Raw genomic sequence first — 21891 nt, 5'->3', positions numbered from 1 at the left:
ACTAGCGACTCCTGTGGCCGGGCGCAATGCATGCTGACACGGTATGGCGTTTCCTTTGACACATTGGTGCGGCTGGCTTCCGGGTTAAACTGGCGTCGTGTCAAGAAGCAGTGAGGCTTGGCTGGCTTGTGTTTCGGAGGACGCACGGCTCTCGACCTTCGCCTCTCCCGAGTCCGTACGGGAGTTGCAGTGATGGGACAGGACTGTAACTACCAATTGGATACCACAAAATTGTGGAGAAAAAGGGGTAAAATAATATATGAGTTGTGAGGCTCTACCACCAACAATGGCGAAGGTGTATAAAGATGTCGGAATACAGATATGACGTCATTGTTTTAGCACGAGCCACAGAGTTTTGCAACGACAGCGCACAACATGGTTCAATGCACCAGTAAATAAATCGGCACAATCACATTTTGGAGTTTTACAAATTGCCATTGTCTTGGAGCTCAAATTGAGATCATGTATACTGTGCTAATGACGACACAAAAAGAGAGTAACGGAGAGGAATGTACAATACGCCATATTTATGCACCACCGCTATTATAAATGGCTCTTGCTCCCTCCCGGTGCTGGACCACCCAATCCCAAGAAGGGCATTCACTTTGAAATCCAGGGGAGCCTTTTTTTGTCCTTGTGGTAGGCATTTCATAATCGCCCTGCACAGGTCAGAGTCTTGGAAAGAGAGAGTCTCAGATGTCTGCTTTTGGACCACAAACACTTGCCAAGTCTGGCTGTGTGTAATATTTCAGAAGAGGTTTCAGGAGGCAGCGATGCATGTTTTTCCTTTATATGGTTCCTAGGCCTCATATTTGTTTAATGGCTGTGGGTGTATTTTCCAGCGGAAAGAACAGAGGGCTCTGAATCGGTCGGTGCTGGGATCCCTGCTGGGAGCGGGGACTATTTCTCTTCCCTGAGATAAGTGTGATGCCATTAACTGTCCATCCGTCTTCAAGAGACCAGAGTATAACATCAACAGTTCCCGTACAGCTCAGACCTGGAGCACTAAGAGAAGTGGCCTTGTGGAAACTATGGCTAGGTCCCAAGTGACACCCTACTCTCTATATAGTGCACTACTTTTGACCTGGGCCCATAGGGGTCTGGTCAAAAAGTAGTATACTATGAAGGGAATAGGGTGCCATTTGGGACAGAGACTATGTTAGATCCTTCTCTAAAATCGGCAACAAGTCAATTCTATTTGAGTTTCAAGATTAAATCTCTATTTTAAAGATGCTTCTTAAAGGCCCAGTGCAGACAAAATGTGATTTTCATATGTTTTATATTTCAGCACTATGAGGTTGAAATAATACGGTGGAATTGTGAAAATAATGATAATGCCTTTCTAGTGTACTGAAAGAGCTGTTTGAAAAGACCGCCTGAAATGTCATCTTGTGTCACGCCCTGACCTTAGAGATCCTTATTATTCTCTATGTTTGGTTAGGTCAGGGTGTGACTCGGGTGGGAAAATCTGTTTTCTATTTCTTTGTGTTTTTGGCTGAGTATGGTTCCCAATCAGAGGCAGCTGTCTATCATTGTCTCTGATTGGGGATCATATAATAGTTGTCATTTTCCTTTTGAGTTTTGTGGGATCTTGTTTTCTGTTTAGTGTTTTTTTGCCTGACAGAACTGTTCGCTTTCGTTTTTTGACTTTGGTTATTTTGTTTGAGTGTTTAAAAAAAAAAAAAAAATCATGAACACTTTCCACGCTGCGTCTTGGTCCACTCTTCCTACCACAAACGAGAGCTGTAACATCTTGTTTTGCTGAGTTGGAGCTTTGGCCTGCCTGGTGACATCACTACATGGTAAATTAGTTAATAAACCAATAAGAAAGAAAGTGCCAAACCTCTCTGCCAATAACAGCTAGTTTTCAATTTTCCCCTCCCCACTCCCAGACAGTCCTAGCTAATTTCTTGCTTGAGAAATTGCTCTTTGCTAAGAAGCTATTTTGTTTCTTTTTTCTTTTTCTTTTTTACAATTAAGTACAGTAAAGTAGTTAATTGTTACCCAGAAATAATTAGCTATTTAGATAAAAACGGCTGCATTGGACCTTTAAAACTTTTCAGCTATGTTTTCTAACGAGGATAATTCAACTCAAACAAAACAATTACATTGGCCAAGACACTCCACCCTCAGTTTACAAACAAGTTCAGGAGCTGAACTTTTGACTAGAAATGAAAGTTACGGAGTTTAGAACTGTAGCCTTATGTTGTGAGCCAAGTTAGGCTCAGGTGATAGACAAAACCAAACTTAACAAATTGTGATCCATCTTCATTAAATATGAAAGGATAAAAATAACCTAGCTACAATAATAAAAAAATTGTGTTCACTGTGTTCAGTTGGAATTCTTCTAGATCAATTGTCATGCCAAGCTTTCATTTTGGTTAGTGATATTCGGTATCCTTAGGACGTCCATACTCCCTAGGCTAAACCCTAACCAATTCAAATGTTAACTTCAATGAGACATGGACGTCCCAAGGCTCCCGTATAGCATTAATCCATTGGAGTTATGACCTTCAAAATGGCCCATTCAAGGGGGTTCCCCCGACGTTCTATATGTTGAGCAGTTAAAGATGAAAAAGATAAACATTCTCTGTGTGGGATCTGACATATTACAGAGACACATGAGCCTTCAGCAGCAGAGCAGCCAGACCTGTGAAATGGTGGTCCTGTGATGGGCCGGCCTCATGCTGAGAGGGAAAGCAGTAGCAGACTTAATATGGCGGTGTCCCAAAGGGCAACCTATTACCTTTATAGTGCACTACTTTTGACCAGGGCCCATAGTGCACTATATAGGGAATAGGGTGCCATTTGGGAACGCATGTAATAAATTACACCCCCCTACCTAGCTGATCTATTCAAGAGGGTTCTGAGTACAGGGACTTTTTGTTATTCCTACCACTTCTCCCTTCATCCTTCACTTTTCATAGGAGTGGAAGGGATTTTCGTCAGTCCGTCCAATGAGGTGCAAAGCATTGAAAAACAGGATTATCACCCCCCTCTAGTGGGTATAATGGATACACGTTAACTACCAGACAATGGTGACTGTTACTGCTAGGGTTGCACATTTACGGTCATTTTCGCCAAATTCCCAGGTTTCCCAGAAATTCCAGTTGGAAATTATGGGAAAGTTACTGGAATTTTGCATCCTTAGTTACTGCAGGGGGAGATGCAGGGTGGCAGGTAGCCTAGCGGTTTAAGAGCGTTGGGCCAGTAACCGAAAGATTGCTGGTTTGAATCCCTGAGCCGATTAGGTGAAAAAAATCTGTCTGTGGTGCCCTTGAGCAAGGCACCTATTTCCTAAGTCAAACATAAAATTGTTTTAATGGATGGGCTCTCTCACCGTTTAGGAGCCAGAAGATGTTAGGTAGAGGCTCCCCCTCCACTGAACACTGCAGAAGGAAGTCCTGGCCCTCACTCACTGAACATCCCTTCAGGACAGTGCTGAACGCAGGGGGCTTGCCCTCCAGCCGTGGGTCTGCAGGGGATGGAGTACACAGACAGAGTATTAAGAATACATCCTAAATGTATTACATTGGAGCCTTACATTTGAAATGCGTGGTACTGGTCAGTCTAACGGCCCATTTCCACCATAAGACTTTACCCCAGTGTTTGGCCTAAAGTACCTGCCGCAAACAATACCTACCCTGACTGTGTATGTGTATGACCAGATGCAATCTTTCCTTCTCTCCAGTAGAGGGCATAGGTAGACAAGAATTGTTGCAGTCATGTCTAGAGGACACACACTCCCAGCAAAAAGACTGCTCATCTCAAGCACAATAAACTGAAAATAAAAGCGATAACAAATTCTGGACTCTCCCTAAATTAAATCACTGTAGACTGGTGCCAGTACATTATATCCAAACAAAAACACCAACTAGACAACCAGATATCAAAACAGTTTCACTTTGACTATCATTCAATAAACAACCAACTTTTATTTGGTTAAAGACCGCAGACAGCTTATTCGGACAGGTCCAATAGCAACAGTGTCTCGTTTTAGTTGAACTCAGCCCAAAAAACTAAATAGTCAAATGTGCTCACTTCAGTTAGCCTGCCTTCATCATTATCGTGTTTTGATTAAGACAGCCAGGGGAAATGAACTAGACGCTTATTTACCCAAAAGGCAGAGCTGGAGACTGCGGAGACTATTAAGTCTAAACTATTGTACCTTCAACCGTAGACCTGTCAGATGAAAAGGATGACGCGATAAATATTCTGCACAACAAGGGCCTTAGTTCACACTATTAAAACCAACAACGCTGCTCTCCCGTTCTCCTTTATTTCCTGCCACAATGTGTATAGTAAAAAGTCCTAACACTTTTGACCAGAGCCCTACGGGTCCTGGGGACTCAAAGGGGTGCACATTTTAGTTACTTCCCTAGCACTACACAGCTGATTTAAAATAATCAACTGCTCATCAAGCTTTGATCATTTTAATCAGATGTGTGGTGCAAGGGCAAAAATAAAAATGTGCACCTCTTGGGGTCCCCAGAACCAGGATTGGGAAATGCTGGGGGGAAAATCGGGTGCCATTTGGGACCCTAGCTAAGTACTTACTCTTGACCGTGAGGTCCCAAGTCGAGGACACCTTCCCGGTGCTAGTAGTCATGGTGCATCCGTACGTCCCACTGTCCCTTTTCTGGACGTTGTCCACAGTGAGGATGTGAGTGTTGCCATCCTGCTGGAAGCTCAGCCCTGCTCTGGGTCTCAAAGGGAAGCCATCTTTAACCCAGCTCAGGCCAGCCACGGGAGAACCTGAGACTGGAAGAGCACATTAACAGTCAATCTAATGGGTTAAATATGCAATAATAAAGTAGCTAAGAACTGTTAGTGAATTGGCAAAAATGTGTATCTAAACATGACAAATACATACAGTATTTTATAGAGTTACGGTTCATATAAGGAAATCACTCAATTGAAATCAATTGATTCCTAATCTATGGATTTCACATGACTGGGAATACAGATATGCATCTGTTGGTCACAGATGCCTTCAAAAAAAGGTAGGGGCATGGTTCAGAAAACCAGTCAGTATCTGGTGTGACCACCGTTTGCCTCATGCAGAGCGACACATCTCCTTCACATAGCGCTGATCAGGCTGTTGATTGTGGCTTTGGAATGTTTTCCCACTCCTGTTCAATGGCTGTGTGAAGTTGCTGGATATTGGCGGAACTGGAACACGCTGTCGTACACGTCGATCCAGAGCATCCCAAACATGCTCAACGGTTGACATGTCTGGTGAGTATGCAGGCAATGGAAGAACTGGGACATTTTCAGCCTACAGGAATTATGTACAGATCCTTGCAACAACGGGGCGTGCATTATCATGCTGAAACATGAGGTGGCGGATGAATGGGATGACAATGGGCCTCAGGATCACTTCACGGTATCTCTGTGCATTCAAATTGCCATCAATAAAATGCAATTGTTTTCGTTGTTCGTGGCTTATGCCTGCCCATACCATAACCCCACCACCACCATAGGGCATTCTGTTCACAACGTTGACATCAGAAAATCGTCTGCCACCTGCCCAGTACAGTTGAAACCGTGTGACAGTGACCATTGAAGGTCAAGACCCTGATGAGGACGACGAGCATGCAGATGAGCTTCACTGGGACGGTTTCTGACAGTTCTTCGGTTGTGCAAAACCCCAGTTTCATCAGCTGTCCGGGTGGCTGGTCTCAGACCATCCCGCAAGTGAAGAAGCCGGATGTGGAGGTCCTGGGCTGGCGTGGTTACACTTGGTCTATGGTTGTGAGGCTGGTTGGACGTACAGTACTGCCAAATTCTCAAAAACAAAGTTGGAGGTGGCTCATGGTAGAGAAATTAACATTATATTCTCTGGCAACAGCTCTGGTGGACATTCCTACAGTCAGCATGCCAATTGCACACTCCCTCTAAACTTGAGACATCTGTGGCATTGTGTAGTGACAAAACTGCACATTTTAGCGTGGCCTTTTATTTGTCCCAAGCACAAGGTGCACCTGTGTAATGATCATGCTGTATAATCACCTTTTTTATATGCCACACCTGTCAGGTGGATGGATTATCTTGGCAAAGGTTAAATGCTCACTAACAGGGATGTAAACATATTTCTGCACCACATTTTAGAGGAATAAGATGTTTGTGCACAAGGAACATTTCTGGGACCTTTTATTTCAGGTCATGAAACATGGGAGCAACACTTTACATGTTGTGTTTATATTTTTGTTCAATATAATACACCATAAGACGTTTTGAATCACCTTGGCATTTGAATACGACTTTGGTCCCCTCTTTAGTGTCCTGGCTCTGAGGTACAGAGTCAAATTTTGGTGGAGCTCCAGCAGTCACTGCTGCCCTCGCTGACCTGCTCTCTCTGACCTGCCTTCTAGTCTCTCTAGTGGGCTCTGGAGATGGCTGTGGGGGGCTCAGGACTCCCACTGGGGGGGTCTTCACCCTATCCCTTGTATCCCTCTCAGGGGCTATGTTGTGTGGGTCTGGGCTGGTCCTAGCAGCCCCCTGGCCTCTTAGATGGTGTTGCAGAGTGGTGGAGCTGGCAGTCTTTGGGGTTGCCACCCCAGGCTTTCTAGGGGCCTCATCCGGCAGGTCTGCAGGGGGCTTGGGAGACGCCATGGTGGCCTTCCATGTTGCTTTGGTCAGCTCTGTGCTGTCTTTGGTCTCCCTGGTGAGTGTGGTGAGTCTCTCTCTGGTCTCAGTCCTGTCTCCTGTCTTGGTAGGTGAACGCCGGTCAGCGAGCAGGCCGTTACTTGTGTGCTTGACTTCGGGTGAGTCAGTTGTCTTTGGGACAGGGGCCACCAGAGCAGAGGGACCAAGGCTGTAGAGGTAACACATTGTCAAAGGATTGAATATTTAACTGTAGAGAAATTCTTGTGGAGTTATTTGGTGGAAATGTATACATCTCATGAAAGGAATTGCTCATGTAATCACACAGTAATATTACAATGCAGGGAATGGTATGAGATACATACTCACATGCCAGCCTCACTGCCTGAACCTAAAAAGGAAAGGATGCACACTGAATTTCCTCTCAAATACAACAAAAAAAGTCCCAAATATAACTTGATATTCAGAACTGGCAACGCTGATGATTTACTGTGAAGTTATAGCACTCATGTCTGTGTCCCAAATGGCACCCTATATAGTGGACCCTAGTCAAAAGAAGTGCACTACAAAAGGGGAAAGGTGCTATTTGGGACACAGGTTGTGTGTTGATGGCTGCAGTATCTTACCCTGAACATTCAGCTCTGCTGTAGCCGTGGCCTTCCCAGCACTGTTGGCCACAGAGCAGGTGTACATTCCTGCATCGTCCACACATACGTCTCGGATCTCCAGGAAGTGGATTCCCGACTTCTCAAACATGTTGAAGTGGGAAGAAGTATGAAGCTCTTCATCTCCCTGTGGACACCCATCAAAGTGATAAAGTGATAAAGGAGTGAGTGAGTGAGTGAGTGAGTGAGTGAGTGAGTGAGTGAGTGAGTGAGTGAGTGAGTGAGTGAGTGAGAGAGAGAGAGAGAGAGAGAGAGAGAGGTCAGAGATTAAGACTCACCATCCTACATGTTTGAAAGACAATACACCATCTCTGTTCTAACCAGAGTTGCAAAATGTAGATGTTAACTTTCCCAAATGTCATGCTTATTCCCTCCTAATTCAAAACAATATTCAAACTGGAATTTGGAAAATTCTGGAAAACCTGGGAATTTTGGGAAAGTTACTGAGATTACTAAACCTTCTCTCTGTTCCATCTCACCTTAAGCCAGGTAACCAGGGGCTGTGGGCGTCCTGTGATTTTGGCAGAGAACTTGCCACTCTGTCCCATTCGGACAAAGATGCGTGAGGGCCTTGTCACAAACTTAGGGGGGCTCTCCCCCCAGATACTGGGCATGCTCTCCATGGTTGACACTCCAAACCGCCCGCTGGAGTCAGAGAAAACACAACCACTCACTACCTCAGCATCCAAATATGTGTCTGCTTAATCACACCACTTGAATAAACAAATTCCATTTGAATAATGACTTAATATAGTAATATGAGTGACTGACAGACTATATTTACAGGCAGTGGCTGCGGATCCGACTTTTCTGGGATTTTTCATCTGCAGCACTCAAAAGATCCGGAGCTTCCCGAAGCTTCTGCGCAATGACAGAGTCTATCAAACCTTAGGAACACCTTCCGAATATTGAGTTACACCCCCCCTCCCCCTTACTTTAAATCCACAACTTGGATCCCTCCACAGCCTCAGATGATCTAGATAGTTTTTCTAACCTCTCTGCATTACAACCAAATTATGATAAGTGTACTACATTTAAGCAATAAGGTACGAGGGAGTGTGGTATATTGGCCATATACCACAAACCCCTGAGGTGCCTTATTGCTATTATAAACTGGTGACCAACGTAATTAGAGCAGTACAAATAAATGTTTTGTCATACCCGTGGTATAAGGTCTGATATACCACAGATGTCAGCCAATCAGCATTCAGGGCTCGAACCACCCAGTTTATAATATGTATTGGATCACCAAAAAATGTAACTTTTACATTACCGTGTAGTTTACCAATAAAATAGTCTGACGGTCAAGTGGACATACTCGGTATTCAAAGAAATGATCTCACTACAATACATTTTAATAGAAAGTTAGCAAAAACAGATCTTGCTACAGTGGAAAGGAAAATACCTTTCTATTTGTGGAAAAATCACCCTGATTAACTATTTAGTTTATTTGTAACTTATTTTTTAATCATATGAGCAAAACATTTTCTTTTCTTTGGAACAGCAAGCCAGACAACATTAAACAGGCCTATTTCTATAATGAACATGAATTCGGAGAGCAGAAATTATTAAATATTAAAGCATTACACTTCTCACTAAAGGCTTCAGTCATACAAAAGCTATACTTAAAACCCGAACTGGTTCTCTAGCAAGAATGTGTCACCCCATGTTCAGGAATGGGCTTTACAATCTCTCACTTTAGGTTATTTGAAAATGAAAAAATCTCGAAAATAATCGCTATTTTTAAAACAAGCCATAGAAAGTTGGTTGCAATTTCAGTTTAATCCACCAGAAAAGATAGAACAAACAACAAATATTATGGTTAAACTCAAATATACTAATTGATTAAAAAAACAATATCTTTGGTTATAATCTTTGTAAATGACATCATAAATTGTCACACATGCAGCAAACGAAAATATATGGACATTTCAGCTCTACTCAAAATGCTAACTATTTCAGCATTACCGCAAAAATGGAGGCGGCAAGTGGAAGGGGGAAAAAGTAAGGAACATGTCTGTTGGCCCTGCTTTAAAGACCAAAATTGTCTAAAGAAAATGGTGATACTTTATTTATACGGATACAACCATCCCAGCTATGCAGATTTTGCTGGGAAGAGACAGAATAATTATCAAATCAAATTTTATTGGTCACATACAGTACCCATGGTTAGCAGATGTTATTGCGAGTGTAGCGAAATGCTTGTGCTTCTAGTTCCGACAGTGCTGCAATATGTAATCTAACAATTCCACAAACTACCTAATGCACACAAAGTAAAGACTAAGAATATATACATATAAATATATGGATGAGCAATGACAGGAGGCATAGGCAAGATGCAATAGATGGTATAAAATAGATAGGATATGAGTAATGCAAGATATGCAAACATTATTAAAGTGGCATTATTTAAAGTGACTAGTGATCCATTTATTAAAGTGGCCAATGATTTCAAGTCTGTATGTAGGCAGCAGCCTCTCTGTGTTAGTGATGGCTGTTTAACAGTCTGATGGTCTAGTGGCCGGGGACTTCAATGCAGGGAAACTTAAATCCGTTTGACCAAATTTCTATCAGCATGTTAAATGTGCAACCAGAGGAAAAAAATTAAAAATTAAAAAACAAACTCTGGACCATCTTTACTCCACACACAGAGATGCATACAAAGCTCTCCCCCGCCCTCCGTTTGGTAAATCTGACCATAATTATATCCTCCTGATTCCTGCTTACAAGCAAAAATTAAAGCAGGAAGCACCAGTGACTAGATCAATAAAAAAGTGGTCAGATGAAGCAGATGCTAAGCTACAGAACTGTTTTGCTAGCACAGACTGGAATATCTTCCGGGATTCCTCCGATGGCATTGAGGAGTACACCACATCAGTCACTGGCTTTATCAATAAGTGCATTGAGGATGTCGTGCCCACAGTGACTGTACGTACATACCCCGACCTGAAGCCATGGATTACAGGCAACATCCACACCGAGCTAAAGGCTAGAGCTGCCGCTTTCAAGGAGCGGGACACTAACCCGGAAGCTTATAAGAAATCCCGCTATGCCCTCCGATGAACCATCAAACAGGTAAAGCGTCAAAAAAGATTGAATCGTACTACACCGGCTCCTCTGGCAGGGCCTGCAAAATACTATAGACTACAAAGGGAAGCCGAGAGCTGCTCAGTGACACGAGCCTACCAGGCCAGCTAAATTACTTATATGCTCGCTTCGAGGCAAGTAACATGGAAACATGCATGAGAGCATGAGCTGTTCCGGACGACTGTGTGATCACGCTCGTCCAACTTAATTGAGGAAAATAAGAACAATCCTAAATTTCTTTTTGATACTGTTGCAAAGCTAACTAAAAAGCAGCATTCCCCAAGAGAGGATGGCTTTCACTTCAGCAGTAATACATTCATGAACTTCTTTGAGGAAAAAATCATGATCATTAGAAAGCAAATTACGGACTCCTCTTTAAATCTGCATATTCCTCCAGGGCTTAGCTGTCCTGGATCTGCACAGCTCTGCCAGGGCCTGGGATCGGGAGAGACACTTAAGTGTTTTAGTACTATATCTCGACACAATGATGAAAATAATCATGGCCTCTAAACCTTCAAGCTGCATACTGGATCCTATTCCTACTAAACTACTGAAAGAGCTGCTTCCTGTGCTTGGCCCTCCTATGTTGAACATAATAAACGGCTCTCTATCCACCGGATGTGTACCAAACTCACTAAAAGTGGCAGTAATAAAGCCTCTCTTGAAAAAGCCAAACCTTGACCCAGAAAATATAAAAAACTAATCGGCCTATATCGAATCTTCCATTCCTCTCAAAAAATTTTGAAAAAGCTGTTGCGCAGCAACTCACTGCCTTCCTGAAGACAAACAATGTATACGAATGCTTCAGCCTATTGGTTTTTAGTACCCTCGCTGAGCTCGAATACTATGCAGCAGAGAGAGCTTTGGTGATGATAAGGACAGAAACCTAGTTCCGTGGTCATGCGTGTAAAACGTGGACTTTGTTTTAGAGTTGCGACGTTTCTATCGAACACGAGCTTCTGTACAACCATTGCCTATTTCTGTTACCCAGAGTGCTGACATTAGAGCTGCCTATGAGTGGCGTGCTATTTGAACTCCACTTGGGTTGTGACATACTCAGAGGCCCACAGTGGCTTTGTCATAGTGGACGCACGGTTCGGACCCAAATTGGTCTACACGGACCAAAGTTCCGAGCCCTGTATATAAGACTACTACCTGAGTTCGGTAAAGCAAATTTATCGACGTCTTTTAAGCTACTCTTGGAGGGAGATTGTCACTCTGCACAAACACATAGAATGCTGCGTTGTAGCAATTTTTACGGGGATAGTGTGCCGCACACCTCTCAAGATACAGTTATTAGGGACCATCTAAATGTGCTTTTTCACTATATATTACCGCTGTGGATTTTTTTTCGTGGGTATAAATCATCAACGAATGTAAGCAATATGAAACGATGATTAAATACTAATTCACTGTCGATGAACTGGAGATAAGAATCATAAAACTGCATGTCACTTAGTCAGTAATTGAAACACTGAAACAGGAAGCCGAAAAATATTCTCCATATCCAGACCTAGCACAGCCTGTGCTTGTCAGACGCTCAATGCGAAGTGCAGGGCTGCAAGAGATCTTTTAACTTCTAAAAACATACAGGACCTTCTATATGTACAGGCACTGCGTTGTTCTACTAAGCAGGTTGAGCAAAATGGTCAACACAATCTGCAGCAATTGTTGCTGTAAATCTGACAAGGTTAAGTAATCACTTGGAACAGTACATCAATACAGTCGCCAAAGCGAATTAGCTATAGGATCGTCTCAAATCTAAGAGACCTTGTAACGTAGGTGATACCCCTCCACTCGGAGTTATGTAGCTTATTCTATTTATGGTAACACCACTGGATCTTCTTTTTGACAGGACACCACAGTAATCAAAAGAATTCGTATCGTTCTTTGGATTAAGCTTTTGTGTATTGTCCACCATTTGGACGTTACAACGAGCCGACTCACAGAAGATGTCAGACATATTTTTCGACTAAACACTTAGTTTGTTGGCCAAAAGAGTAGAAACATCAGTTGAATCAATTGGCTTTTTGTATCCAACTGAAACAATTTTCTAGGTTAAGACTACTGGCAATTGAGGCACTTGCATTACTCTTCACGAGGCTACAGTATATAAAGCTATCAATATAGATGTAATGACTTCTGATGGTTTTTATTGTGGCACAATTACTCGGCGTTCGGAAAGAGTAGCTAACTAAGAAACGTAATGAAATTCTAGATAATTTTCAATAATTCTCGTTATGTCTTATTCAGCTATCACACTTTGTGCACTTGGCGATTCTTGGCTGTATTGAATGAATGCAAGGGCTTGATTTCAAGGAGATTTAAGATCTGGTTATTTAATCTCCATAGTCACCTCAATAGAGACATGTTAATACAAAAACTATGCTGAGGTTATGCCTACTAACCTGTTTATTAATTCCCTCTATGTACTTATTGTCGAGATTGTGGGGGATCTCCTAGCTGCTATGGTCCCAAACATACCTGATAATCTCTAATCGTAGCGAGGAGCAACCACAAGCACCGCCAGCGCCTACTATATTCCATTAGGTTGTAGAGATAACTTCTAAGCAAAACGCTGGAGGCAGGGCTTTCGCTATAAAGCGTCCGCACTGTTTTCACGTGCACTTGTCTGCTAACCTTCACTGTGGCCAGTACAGTGATATGCAATAGAGATCCTGCGGCAGAATTCGGCCATGAGAATAACCTTGTAAAGAAATCATTTGTAAACATACTCACGAACACACGGTAAATCGTTTTAACCGGAATATTCATATTGTTGAATTGAGGTAGAGTCCAACACATGAGACCCAGGCAAGTGGTGGAACAATGGTGCACATCGGGAAACGGCTTGGAGCACGAACCGCCTTTGCCTCTTGGCGCAAGTACAGTGTCCAATTGATGCCTTGGGCAGGCTTGGAGCCAATCACGCGTCGTAAACTGAGAGAAATTTTGGAACGTTGCATGCCTGCTATAGAACCGGACGTAATGTTGAAAGAGTGCTGGGGGCATCGCAGATGGATACCTGGCTGGTTACCTTGCCTCCAATTCACTCCTCAAGAACGCCCCGGTCCCTGGAGGGTCGTAGACCTCAAACACTCTTGTAGTGAATGAGTTGGGTGGGTGAAGTGATTTGCGATCCGCAGAGAGAACGGAAAGAGCAGAATCTTCCGTCTGGGGTTGGCCGCCCCCTTGGTTTGTGCTGTGGGGAGATTTTGGTGGGCTATACTCGGCCTTGTTCAAAGGATTGTAGTTGGTGGTTGAGATATCCCTCTATGGGTGGGGTGTGGCTTTGCAAGTGGTGGGGTAAATATCCTTCTGTTTGGCCTTTCCGGGGGTTTCTTCTGCATGGGCCACAGTGTCCTCCTCGACACAGCACCAGTGTCCGTTAGCAACATTAAGCCCTCTCACAATCACAACAATGACTGGGCAAGGAGGAGTGTAGATATATAGAAGATGTGATACTGGGCTAGAGGCACGATGATGTTTGGGGTGTATGCCTGCGTGTTCACACTCTCACATATCTGCCGGCCTATACATCACATCAGCCTGAAATGTGGGTTAACTTTAAGCTCATAGCTGCTGCTCTATATTGCTCAATGCTCGGGTGATTTTCGTTCGGTTATGGGACGACAGCGTGGTAGCACTCACTAGGGACATGCAAGCTACACTCCAGGCAAATCTCCTTCACCACGATCTCAGACGAGTCCGCATATTGGTCGAAACGACAGCCTATTCTTGTTGAGCTCATCCACCTGTGATACCTGAATTGGCTGTCGGCTGCTATTCAGTTCTCAAGCCTGCTCCTGAGATGCGGCAGAATAGTTAAGGAGGACGTCTTCCTAGTCTGCTGTAGACGCTTGTGCCTAGCATTATATTTCATACCGGTCTATTCTTCACGTGGTCATGTGGAGTAATTAGATAGCCAACACTAGATTGTTTTACTCTATCACTTATCTTCTATTATTTGATTGGCACCCACGCAGTGGCATGCTAATGTATTATACTGAAACTGGCCACAGTGAGGCAGACGGAACCAGTGCAGTAAATTCAAGAGCATAATTCTGTAGTGTGGGCTGCTACTGCTTAGATTGTCCTCTCCTGCTTCAAAGAGTATACTTTCTTTCCTCCAGAGCGGTATCATGGTACAAGGACTGAGCCTACCGGCAACTCACATTCAAAGGCGGTGTCTCAGAAAAATGACTAATATATCACGGGGGTAATGATGTACTGCTCTTCTGTACAACTGTCATGGAGTGACTATGGAGCGAAACTGAGAGACACTATATGTCCTTATAATTTTATATTCATAAACCAACTCAAAGTTTCTCACATATCTGTATTGTCATAGAGACAACATCGTTTTTAGGAGGACGATACTTTCTGCAAAGTAACCTCGTTGACTGTTTTTCAACTTTAATGTCGGCTTCCACAGTTTGCCAAAAAAAACTATCACAAGGACCAACTGAATAATATCTCATTATTTAAATTTTGCTAATTATCTTTACAAATAATCATGCTCTGTTCCATTTTATGTTACCTGAGATCTTAACATACTTATTGAGCTATACGTACTCGAATTTCTCTTTACTTTCTTTTGTCTCTCTCTCTGGAGGACCTAGCCTAGGACCATACGTCAGGACACCGGGCATGATGATCCTTGCTGTCCCCAGTCCACCTGGCCTTGCTGCTATTCCAGTTCAACTGTTCTGCCTGCGGTTATGGAACCGCCACCTGTCCAGACCTGCTGTTTTCAAACTCTTAATGATCGGCTATGAAAAGCCAACTGATATTTATCCTGATTATTATGACCATGCTTGTCATTTATGAACATTTTTGAAAATCTTGGCGCTCTCTAATTTCTCCTTCTCTCTTTCTTTCTCTCTCCGGAGGACCTGAGCCCTAGGACCATCCGTCACGAACCGGGCATATGACTCTTGCTGTCCCCAGTCCCCTGGCCTTGCTGCTATTCCAGTTTCAACTGTTCTGCCTGCGGTTATGGAACGCCTACCTGTCCAGACCTGCTGTTTTCACTCTTAATGATCGGCTATGAAAAGCCAACTGATATTTATTCCTGATTATTTTTGACCATGCTTGTCATTTATGAACATTTTGAAAATCTTGGCTTCTCTCTATTCTCTCTTTTCTTTCTCTCTCTCGGAGAGACTGAGCCTAGGACATACGTCAGGACTACCAGCATGCGATGACTCTCTTGCTGTCCCCAGTCACTGGCCTTGCTGCTATTCCAGTTCAACTGTTCTGCCTGCGGTTATGGAACCGCCACCTGTCCCAGACCTGCTATTTCAACTCTTAATGATCGGCTATGAAAGCAACTGAAATATTATTCAGTGATTATATTTGACCATGCTTGTCATTATGAATATTTTGAACACTCTTGCATTGTCTGTTATAATCTCCACCCGGCACAGCAGAAGAGGACTGGCCACCCTCTAGCCTGGTTTCTCTAGGTTTCTTCCTAGTTTGGCCTTTCTAGAGAGTTTCTACCACCGTGCTTCTACACCTGCATTGCTTGCTGTTTGGGTTTTAGGCTGGGTTCTGTACAGCACTTCGAGATATTACGATGTACGAAGGGCTATATAAATAAACTTGAAGTGAAGTCACAGCCGATGTAAAACTTTAAACAGGTCAACATTCACAAGGCCGCAGGGCCAGATGGATTACCAAGATATGTAAGCATCGCTGACCAACTGGCTTCACTGCACATTTTCAACCTCTCCCTGTCGAGTCTGTAATACCAACACGTTCAAGCAGACCACCATAGTCCTGTGCCCAAGAAGACTAAAGTAACCTGCCTAAATGACTACCGACCCGTAGCACTCACGTCTGTAACTGGTCATAGCTCACATCAAACACCATTATCCCCAGAAACCCTAGACCCACTCGCCCCGCGAATTCGGGGCCATACGCCAGGGACACCCCGGCCCCAAAGATCACTCGAGACTGAAAGCGTCAGAACAACCCTCTCTAAATACCGAAGGCAAACCAAGCCCAAACCAACAGGTCTATACCACATTGGGATAGTGGTCAAGATGGACACCGACACCTGTAGGGGGTGGAGACAAGCACAGAGCACCGTTGAGAACAGATCAGGGTGGTGCTACATCCTCAACGACTGTCGTACATACAACAAGAGAACACCTATGTGAGACAATAGCAACATCATTGACTACAGCTCAGCGTTCAACACCATAGTGCCCTCAAAGCTCATCACTAAGCTAAGGACCCTGGGACTAAACACCTCCCTCTGCAACTGGAAACCTGGACTTCCTGGCGGGCTGCCAACAACACATCCGCCATGCTAATCCGCAACACAGGGGCCCCTCAGGGGTGCGTGCTCAGTCCCCTCCTGTACTCCCTGTTCACTCATGACTACATGGCCAGGCACGACTCCAACACCATCATTACGTTTGCCGATGACACAACAGTGGTAGGCCTGATCAACAACAACGATGAGACAGACCATAGGGGGGAGGTCAGAGACCTGGCCGTTTGGTGCAAGGACAACAACCTCTCCCTCAATGTGATCAAGACGAAGGAGATGATTGTGGACTACAGGAAAATGAGCACCGAGCACGCTCGTTCTCATCGACGGGGCTGCAGTGGAGCTGGTTGAGAGCGTCAAGTTCCTTGGTGTCCACATCACCAACAAACTATCACGGTCCAAACACACCAAGACACACCACCCTTTTTCACACTGCTGCTACTCTGTCTTATCTATGCAAAATCACTTTAACTCTACATACATGTACATATTACCTCAATTACCAAATCAAATTTTATTGGTCACATACACATGGTTAGCAGGTGTTAATGCGAGTGTAGCAAAATGCTTGTGCTTCTAGTTCCGAGCAGTCATTACCGTGCAGTAATGACTAACCTGAACCTGTGCCCCTGCACCAGTATCCCCTGTATATAGCCTCGCTACTGTTATTTTAGTGCTGCTCTTTAATTATTTGTTACTTGTCTATTTTACCTAGACCCACGCAAATTTGCATACAGCCTCAACAGATCCACAAATGACGCAATCACAATTGCACTTCATACTGCCCTCTCCCACCTGGACAAGAGGGGAAATAACTGTGAGAATGCTGTTCATAGACTACAGCTCAGCATTCAACACCATAGTCCCCTCCAAGCTAGGGACCCTGGGACTGAACAACTCTCTCTGCAACTGGATCCTGGACTTTCTGACAGGTCGGCCCCAGGCAGTAAGGGTAGGCAACAACAACTCCGGGACGCTGACCCTCAACACGGGGGCCCCTCAGGGATGTGTGCTTAGTTCCCTTCTGTACTTCCTGTTCACTCACGACTGTGTGGCCTCGCATGACCCCAACACCATCATCCTTGGCATCCACATCACTAACGACTTAACATGGTCCACACACACCCGCACAGTTGTGAAGAGGGCATGGCAGTGCCTCTCCCCATCAGGAGGCAGAAAATATTTGTCATGGGCCCTCAGATCCTCAAAAAGCTGCACCATGTTGACAGGCTGCATCACCACTTCGTATAGCAATTGCACCGCCCTTCACCGCAAATAACTACAAAGGGTGGTGCCGACAACCCAGTGACATCACTGGGGCTGAGCTCCCTGCCATCCAGTACCTCTATATCAGGCAGTGACAAAGGAATGACCGAAAAATTGACAAAGACTCCAACCACCCAAGCCATAGATTGTTCACTCTGCTACAGTCCAGAAAACAATATCGGAGCATCGGCTCTTGGACCAACAGGCTCCGAGACAGCAGTCTTATGGCTTGGGGGTAGAAGCTAAATAACCAGACTGCTAAATAGTCAATTAATAGTACCCAAACTATCTGGACTGACTATCTTGCACTTGACGCTATGCACACACACTAGACTTGATATATACACACCCACACAAATCCCTCACATTCAAACACTACATACGCACTGACACAAACATACATGCATTCACACACGCAGACTCACACTTTTACACATTTTATTAGTCACATGCGCCAAATACAACAGGTGTAGACCTTAGTGAAATGCTTACTTAAGAGCCCCTAACCAACAATGCAGTTTGAAAAAATATGGATAAAAATAAGAAATAAAAGTAACAAGTAATTGAAGAACAGCAGTAAAACAACAATAGCGAGACTATATACGGGGGGGGGGGGGTACTGGTACAGGATCAATGTGCGGGGGCAACAGTTAGTTGAGGTAATATGTACATGTAGGTAGAGTTATTAAAATGTCTATGCATAGATAACAACAGAGAGTAGCAGTGGTGTAAAAGAGGGGAGGGGGGGGGGGGGGCAATGCAAATAGTCTGGGTAGCCATTTCATTAGGTGTTCAGGAGTCTTATGGCTTGCGGGTAGAAGCTGTTTAGAAGCCTTTTGTACCTAGACTTGGCGGTCCGGTACCGCTTGCCGTATGGTAGCAGAGAGTACAGTCTATGACTAGGGTGGCTGGAGTCTTTGACAATTTTTAGGGCCTTCCTCTGACACCGCATGGTATATAGGTCCTGGATGGCAGGGAGCTTGGCCCCAGTGATGTACTGGGCTGTTCGCACTACCTTCTGTAGTGCCTTGCGGTCAGAGGCCGAGCAGTTGCCATACCAGGCAGTGATGCAACCAGTCAAGATGCTCTCGATGGTGCAGCTATAAAACCTTTTGAGGATCTGAGGACCCATGCCAAATCTTTTCAGTCTCCTGAGGGGGAATAGGTCTTCACGACTGTCTTGGTGTGCTTGGACCATGTTAGCTTGTTGGTGATGTGGACACCAAGGAACTTGAAGCGCAAAATCTGCTCCACTGCAGCCCCATCGATGAGAATGGGTCATCTTTTTCCTGTAGTCCACAATCATCTCCTTTGTCTTGATCACGTTGAGGGAGAGGTTGTTGTCCTGGCACTACATGGCCAGGTCTCTTACCCTTTTCCCTATAGGTGAGCGTTTTATTGTTTGCTTATGGCGGAATACAGCTCATTCAGTGCTGTCTTAATGCCAGCCTCTGTGTTGGTATGTAAGCTATGAAAAATACAGATACAAATCTATAGGTAGATGGTGTGGTCTACAGCTTATCATGAGATACTCTACCTCAGGTGAGCAATAGCTCGAGACTTCCTTAAATATCGTGCACCAGCTGTTATTTACAATAATACATAGCCAGCCGCCCCTTGTCTTACCAGACGCCACTGTTCTATCCTGCCGTTACAGCATATAACCAGCCAGCTGTATTTAATAGTGTCGTTGTTCAGCCATGACTCCGTGAAGCATAAGATATTACAGTTTTGAATGTCCCATTGATAGTTTAATCTTGTGCGTAGGTCATCTATTTTATTCTCCAAAGAATGCACGTTTGCTAGCAGAATAGAAGGAAGTAGGGGTTTATTCGATTGCCTACGAATTCTCAGAAGGCAGCAGGGTGGCTATTTGAAGAATAACATTTATTTTTCATTTGTTTAACACTTTTTTGGTTACTACATGATTCCATATGTGTTATTTCATAGTTTGTCTTCACTATTATTCTCCAATGTAGAAAATAGTAAAAATAAAGAAAAACCCTTGAATAGGTGTTCCATAACTTTTGACCCGTTTAATTTGTGTGTGTTTAACTTTAATTTGTAGGCTAGGTTGTAGCAACCTCGATAGGTATAGGGAAAATTTGAGTATCATGTAGTAGCCCAAACCTATCGATGTTACATTGAGCTGGGTGAATGGAATATGAATGACAGTCATCCAATATGCTGTATAGAAATAATGCCAATCTCATTAAAAAAATGTCCTCCCTAATCTTAAATGACACAGACCGCCACTGTTGCATACATTGATTCCGCTTTGATCTAACTTTATTAAACAAGCACCATTACCGTTCGTCTGAGCAGACGGTTCTCTGCGTATAGAGAATTTACACATGCGCAGAATGTGATCCGCACGTGCAAAAGCTTCGGGAAGCTCCGGATCTTTTTAGTGCAGCGGACTAAAGATCCCGAAAAAGTTGGATTCGCAGCCATATTTATAACACCAAGATAGCATTTTGATGAACAATATTCTGAAAATAAAAAATGGCCAGAACGATGAAACAGGACAGTAAGGTTGATTTAAACACCCCCATGATGCCACCATTTGCAAAGAAAGGATACTCCCCAAATGGCAACCTATTCACTATATAGTGCATTACGTTTGACACGGGTGCATAGGGCTCTGGACAAAAGTAGTGCACTATATATAGGGAATTTGGTGCCATTTGGGACGCAGGCACATATACCTTACCCTGTTCTACTGGAGGAGGGGAGGCTGGATTTCTTCCCTGTGTTCCCTATGAGAGATGGAAAACACGCCTCAGATAAGGAATAAGAAACACCATGTGCATCCCAAATGGCATCCTATTCCCTAAGTAGTGCACTATATAAGGAATAGGGTGCCATTGGGGAGACAGAGAATAGATTGCTGGTTCAAGTCCAGCAGCACGAGTGTAAATGAATGTGCACTGTGCAGTGTTGAAGAATGCTTCAGATCTCAGTGCAATGGGCCCTTGTTACAGAGGTCATGCTCCATATGTATCTGTTAGTGTTCAGTGAGCCAGAGGTGCCTAAATAGCTGTTTATGATCTTGTAAAGCTTAACGAACGTGGAGGACGTCTGAATGTTTACATACTTCTCCGTGGAAAGTAGTAGGTGCCAGCCCGCCTGTTTCATGCACAATGTAACGTAAGTATCCACAGTGTAAACATTGGAAATGCAAAAGGCACAGCTGGCATGGTATACACAAAGGAATTTGGAAATCAAAGTGTGCCAATAACACTTATGCTAACAGGAAGAAAAAGTTCCTGAAGCCTTCCATGTGGATATTATAATGGCAGCATCCCAAATGGCACCAGATTCCTTATTTAGTGCACTACTTTTGACCAGGGCTTATAGGGCTCTGGTCAAAAGTAGTGCACTATACAGTATAGGGAATAGGGGGACATTTGGGACAAATCCTCTGCTGGCTTTGCCATCGGTTACTCTAATGAGTTCCTTCTGAACAGGGAATTAGAATTAGTATTCAACCTTATTCTTACTATTACATAGAGTTAAAAACATAACTTGGGAACAGCACAAAAGCCTATGTACAATACGTATGACAGGACGTCTTATATTTTATGAAGTAAAATAAATGCGGTGCCATTAAAAATACTTGGCGCAGTCTTGGTTTAATTTCACATGAGGTATTGAGGCCGTGCACATTTCCCAGTCTACTGTCTATGCTACATTTCAAAGGAGAAACAAAGGCTGTGGACCCCGCCCAATTATTATTTATTTGTATTTAACCTTTATTTAAATAGGCAAGTCAATCAAGAACAAGTTCTTATTTACAATGACGTCCTACCCAGGCCAAACCCTAATGACGCTGGGCCAATTGTGCGCCGCCCTATGGGACTCCCAATCACGGTCGGTTATGATACAGCTTGGAATCGAACCAGGGTCTGTAGTGACGCCTCTAGCACCGAGATGCAGTGCCTTAGACCGCTGTGCCACTCGGGAGCCCAATTGTCAACAGAC

General features: G+C 43.9%; 1 protein-coding gene across 5 annotated transcripts in view; it reads right to left on the bottom strand.

Moving 5' to 3' along the window:
- LOC111974136 (myosin light chain kinase, smooth muscle) overlaps positions 1-21891 on the bottom strand; it is a 96584-nt gene that overhangs the window by 44839 nt on the left and 29854 nt on the right. For 4 of the 5 annotated variants that reach the window (XM_024001746.3, XM_024001770.3, XM_024001762.3 and 1 more), the window contains 7 exons: positions 20621-20666; positions 7751-7916; positions 7233-7398; positions 6976-6997; positions 6246-6817; positions 4558-4761; positions 3341-3475 (listed from right to left, as the gene is read on the bottom strand). In XM_024001746.3, coding sequence (XP_023857514.1) covers positions 3341-3475; positions 4558-4761; positions 6246-6817; positions 6976-6997; positions 7233-7398; positions 7751-7916; positions 20621-20666 — 1311 coding nt within the window. Of the gene's footprint in view, positions 1-3340; positions 3476-4557; positions 4762-6245; positions 6818-6971; positions 6998-7232; positions 7399-7750; positions 7917-20620; positions 20667-21891 lie in introns of those variants that run through there. The other variant, XM_024001797.3, reaches the window with a different exon arrangement.

The sequence above is a fragment of the Salvelinus sp. IW2-2015 genome, linkage group LG2 (genome assembly GCF_002910315.2).
Source record: "Salvelinus sp. IW2-2015 linkage group LG2, ASM291031v2, whole genome shotgun sequence".
Taxonomy (NCBI): Eukaryota; Metazoa; Chordata; class Actinopteri; order Salmoniformes; family Salmonidae; genus Salvelinus; species Salvelinus sp. IW2-2015.
Note: the sequence above shows the minus strand (reverse complement) of the source record. Positions and strands in the feature narration are given on the sequence as shown.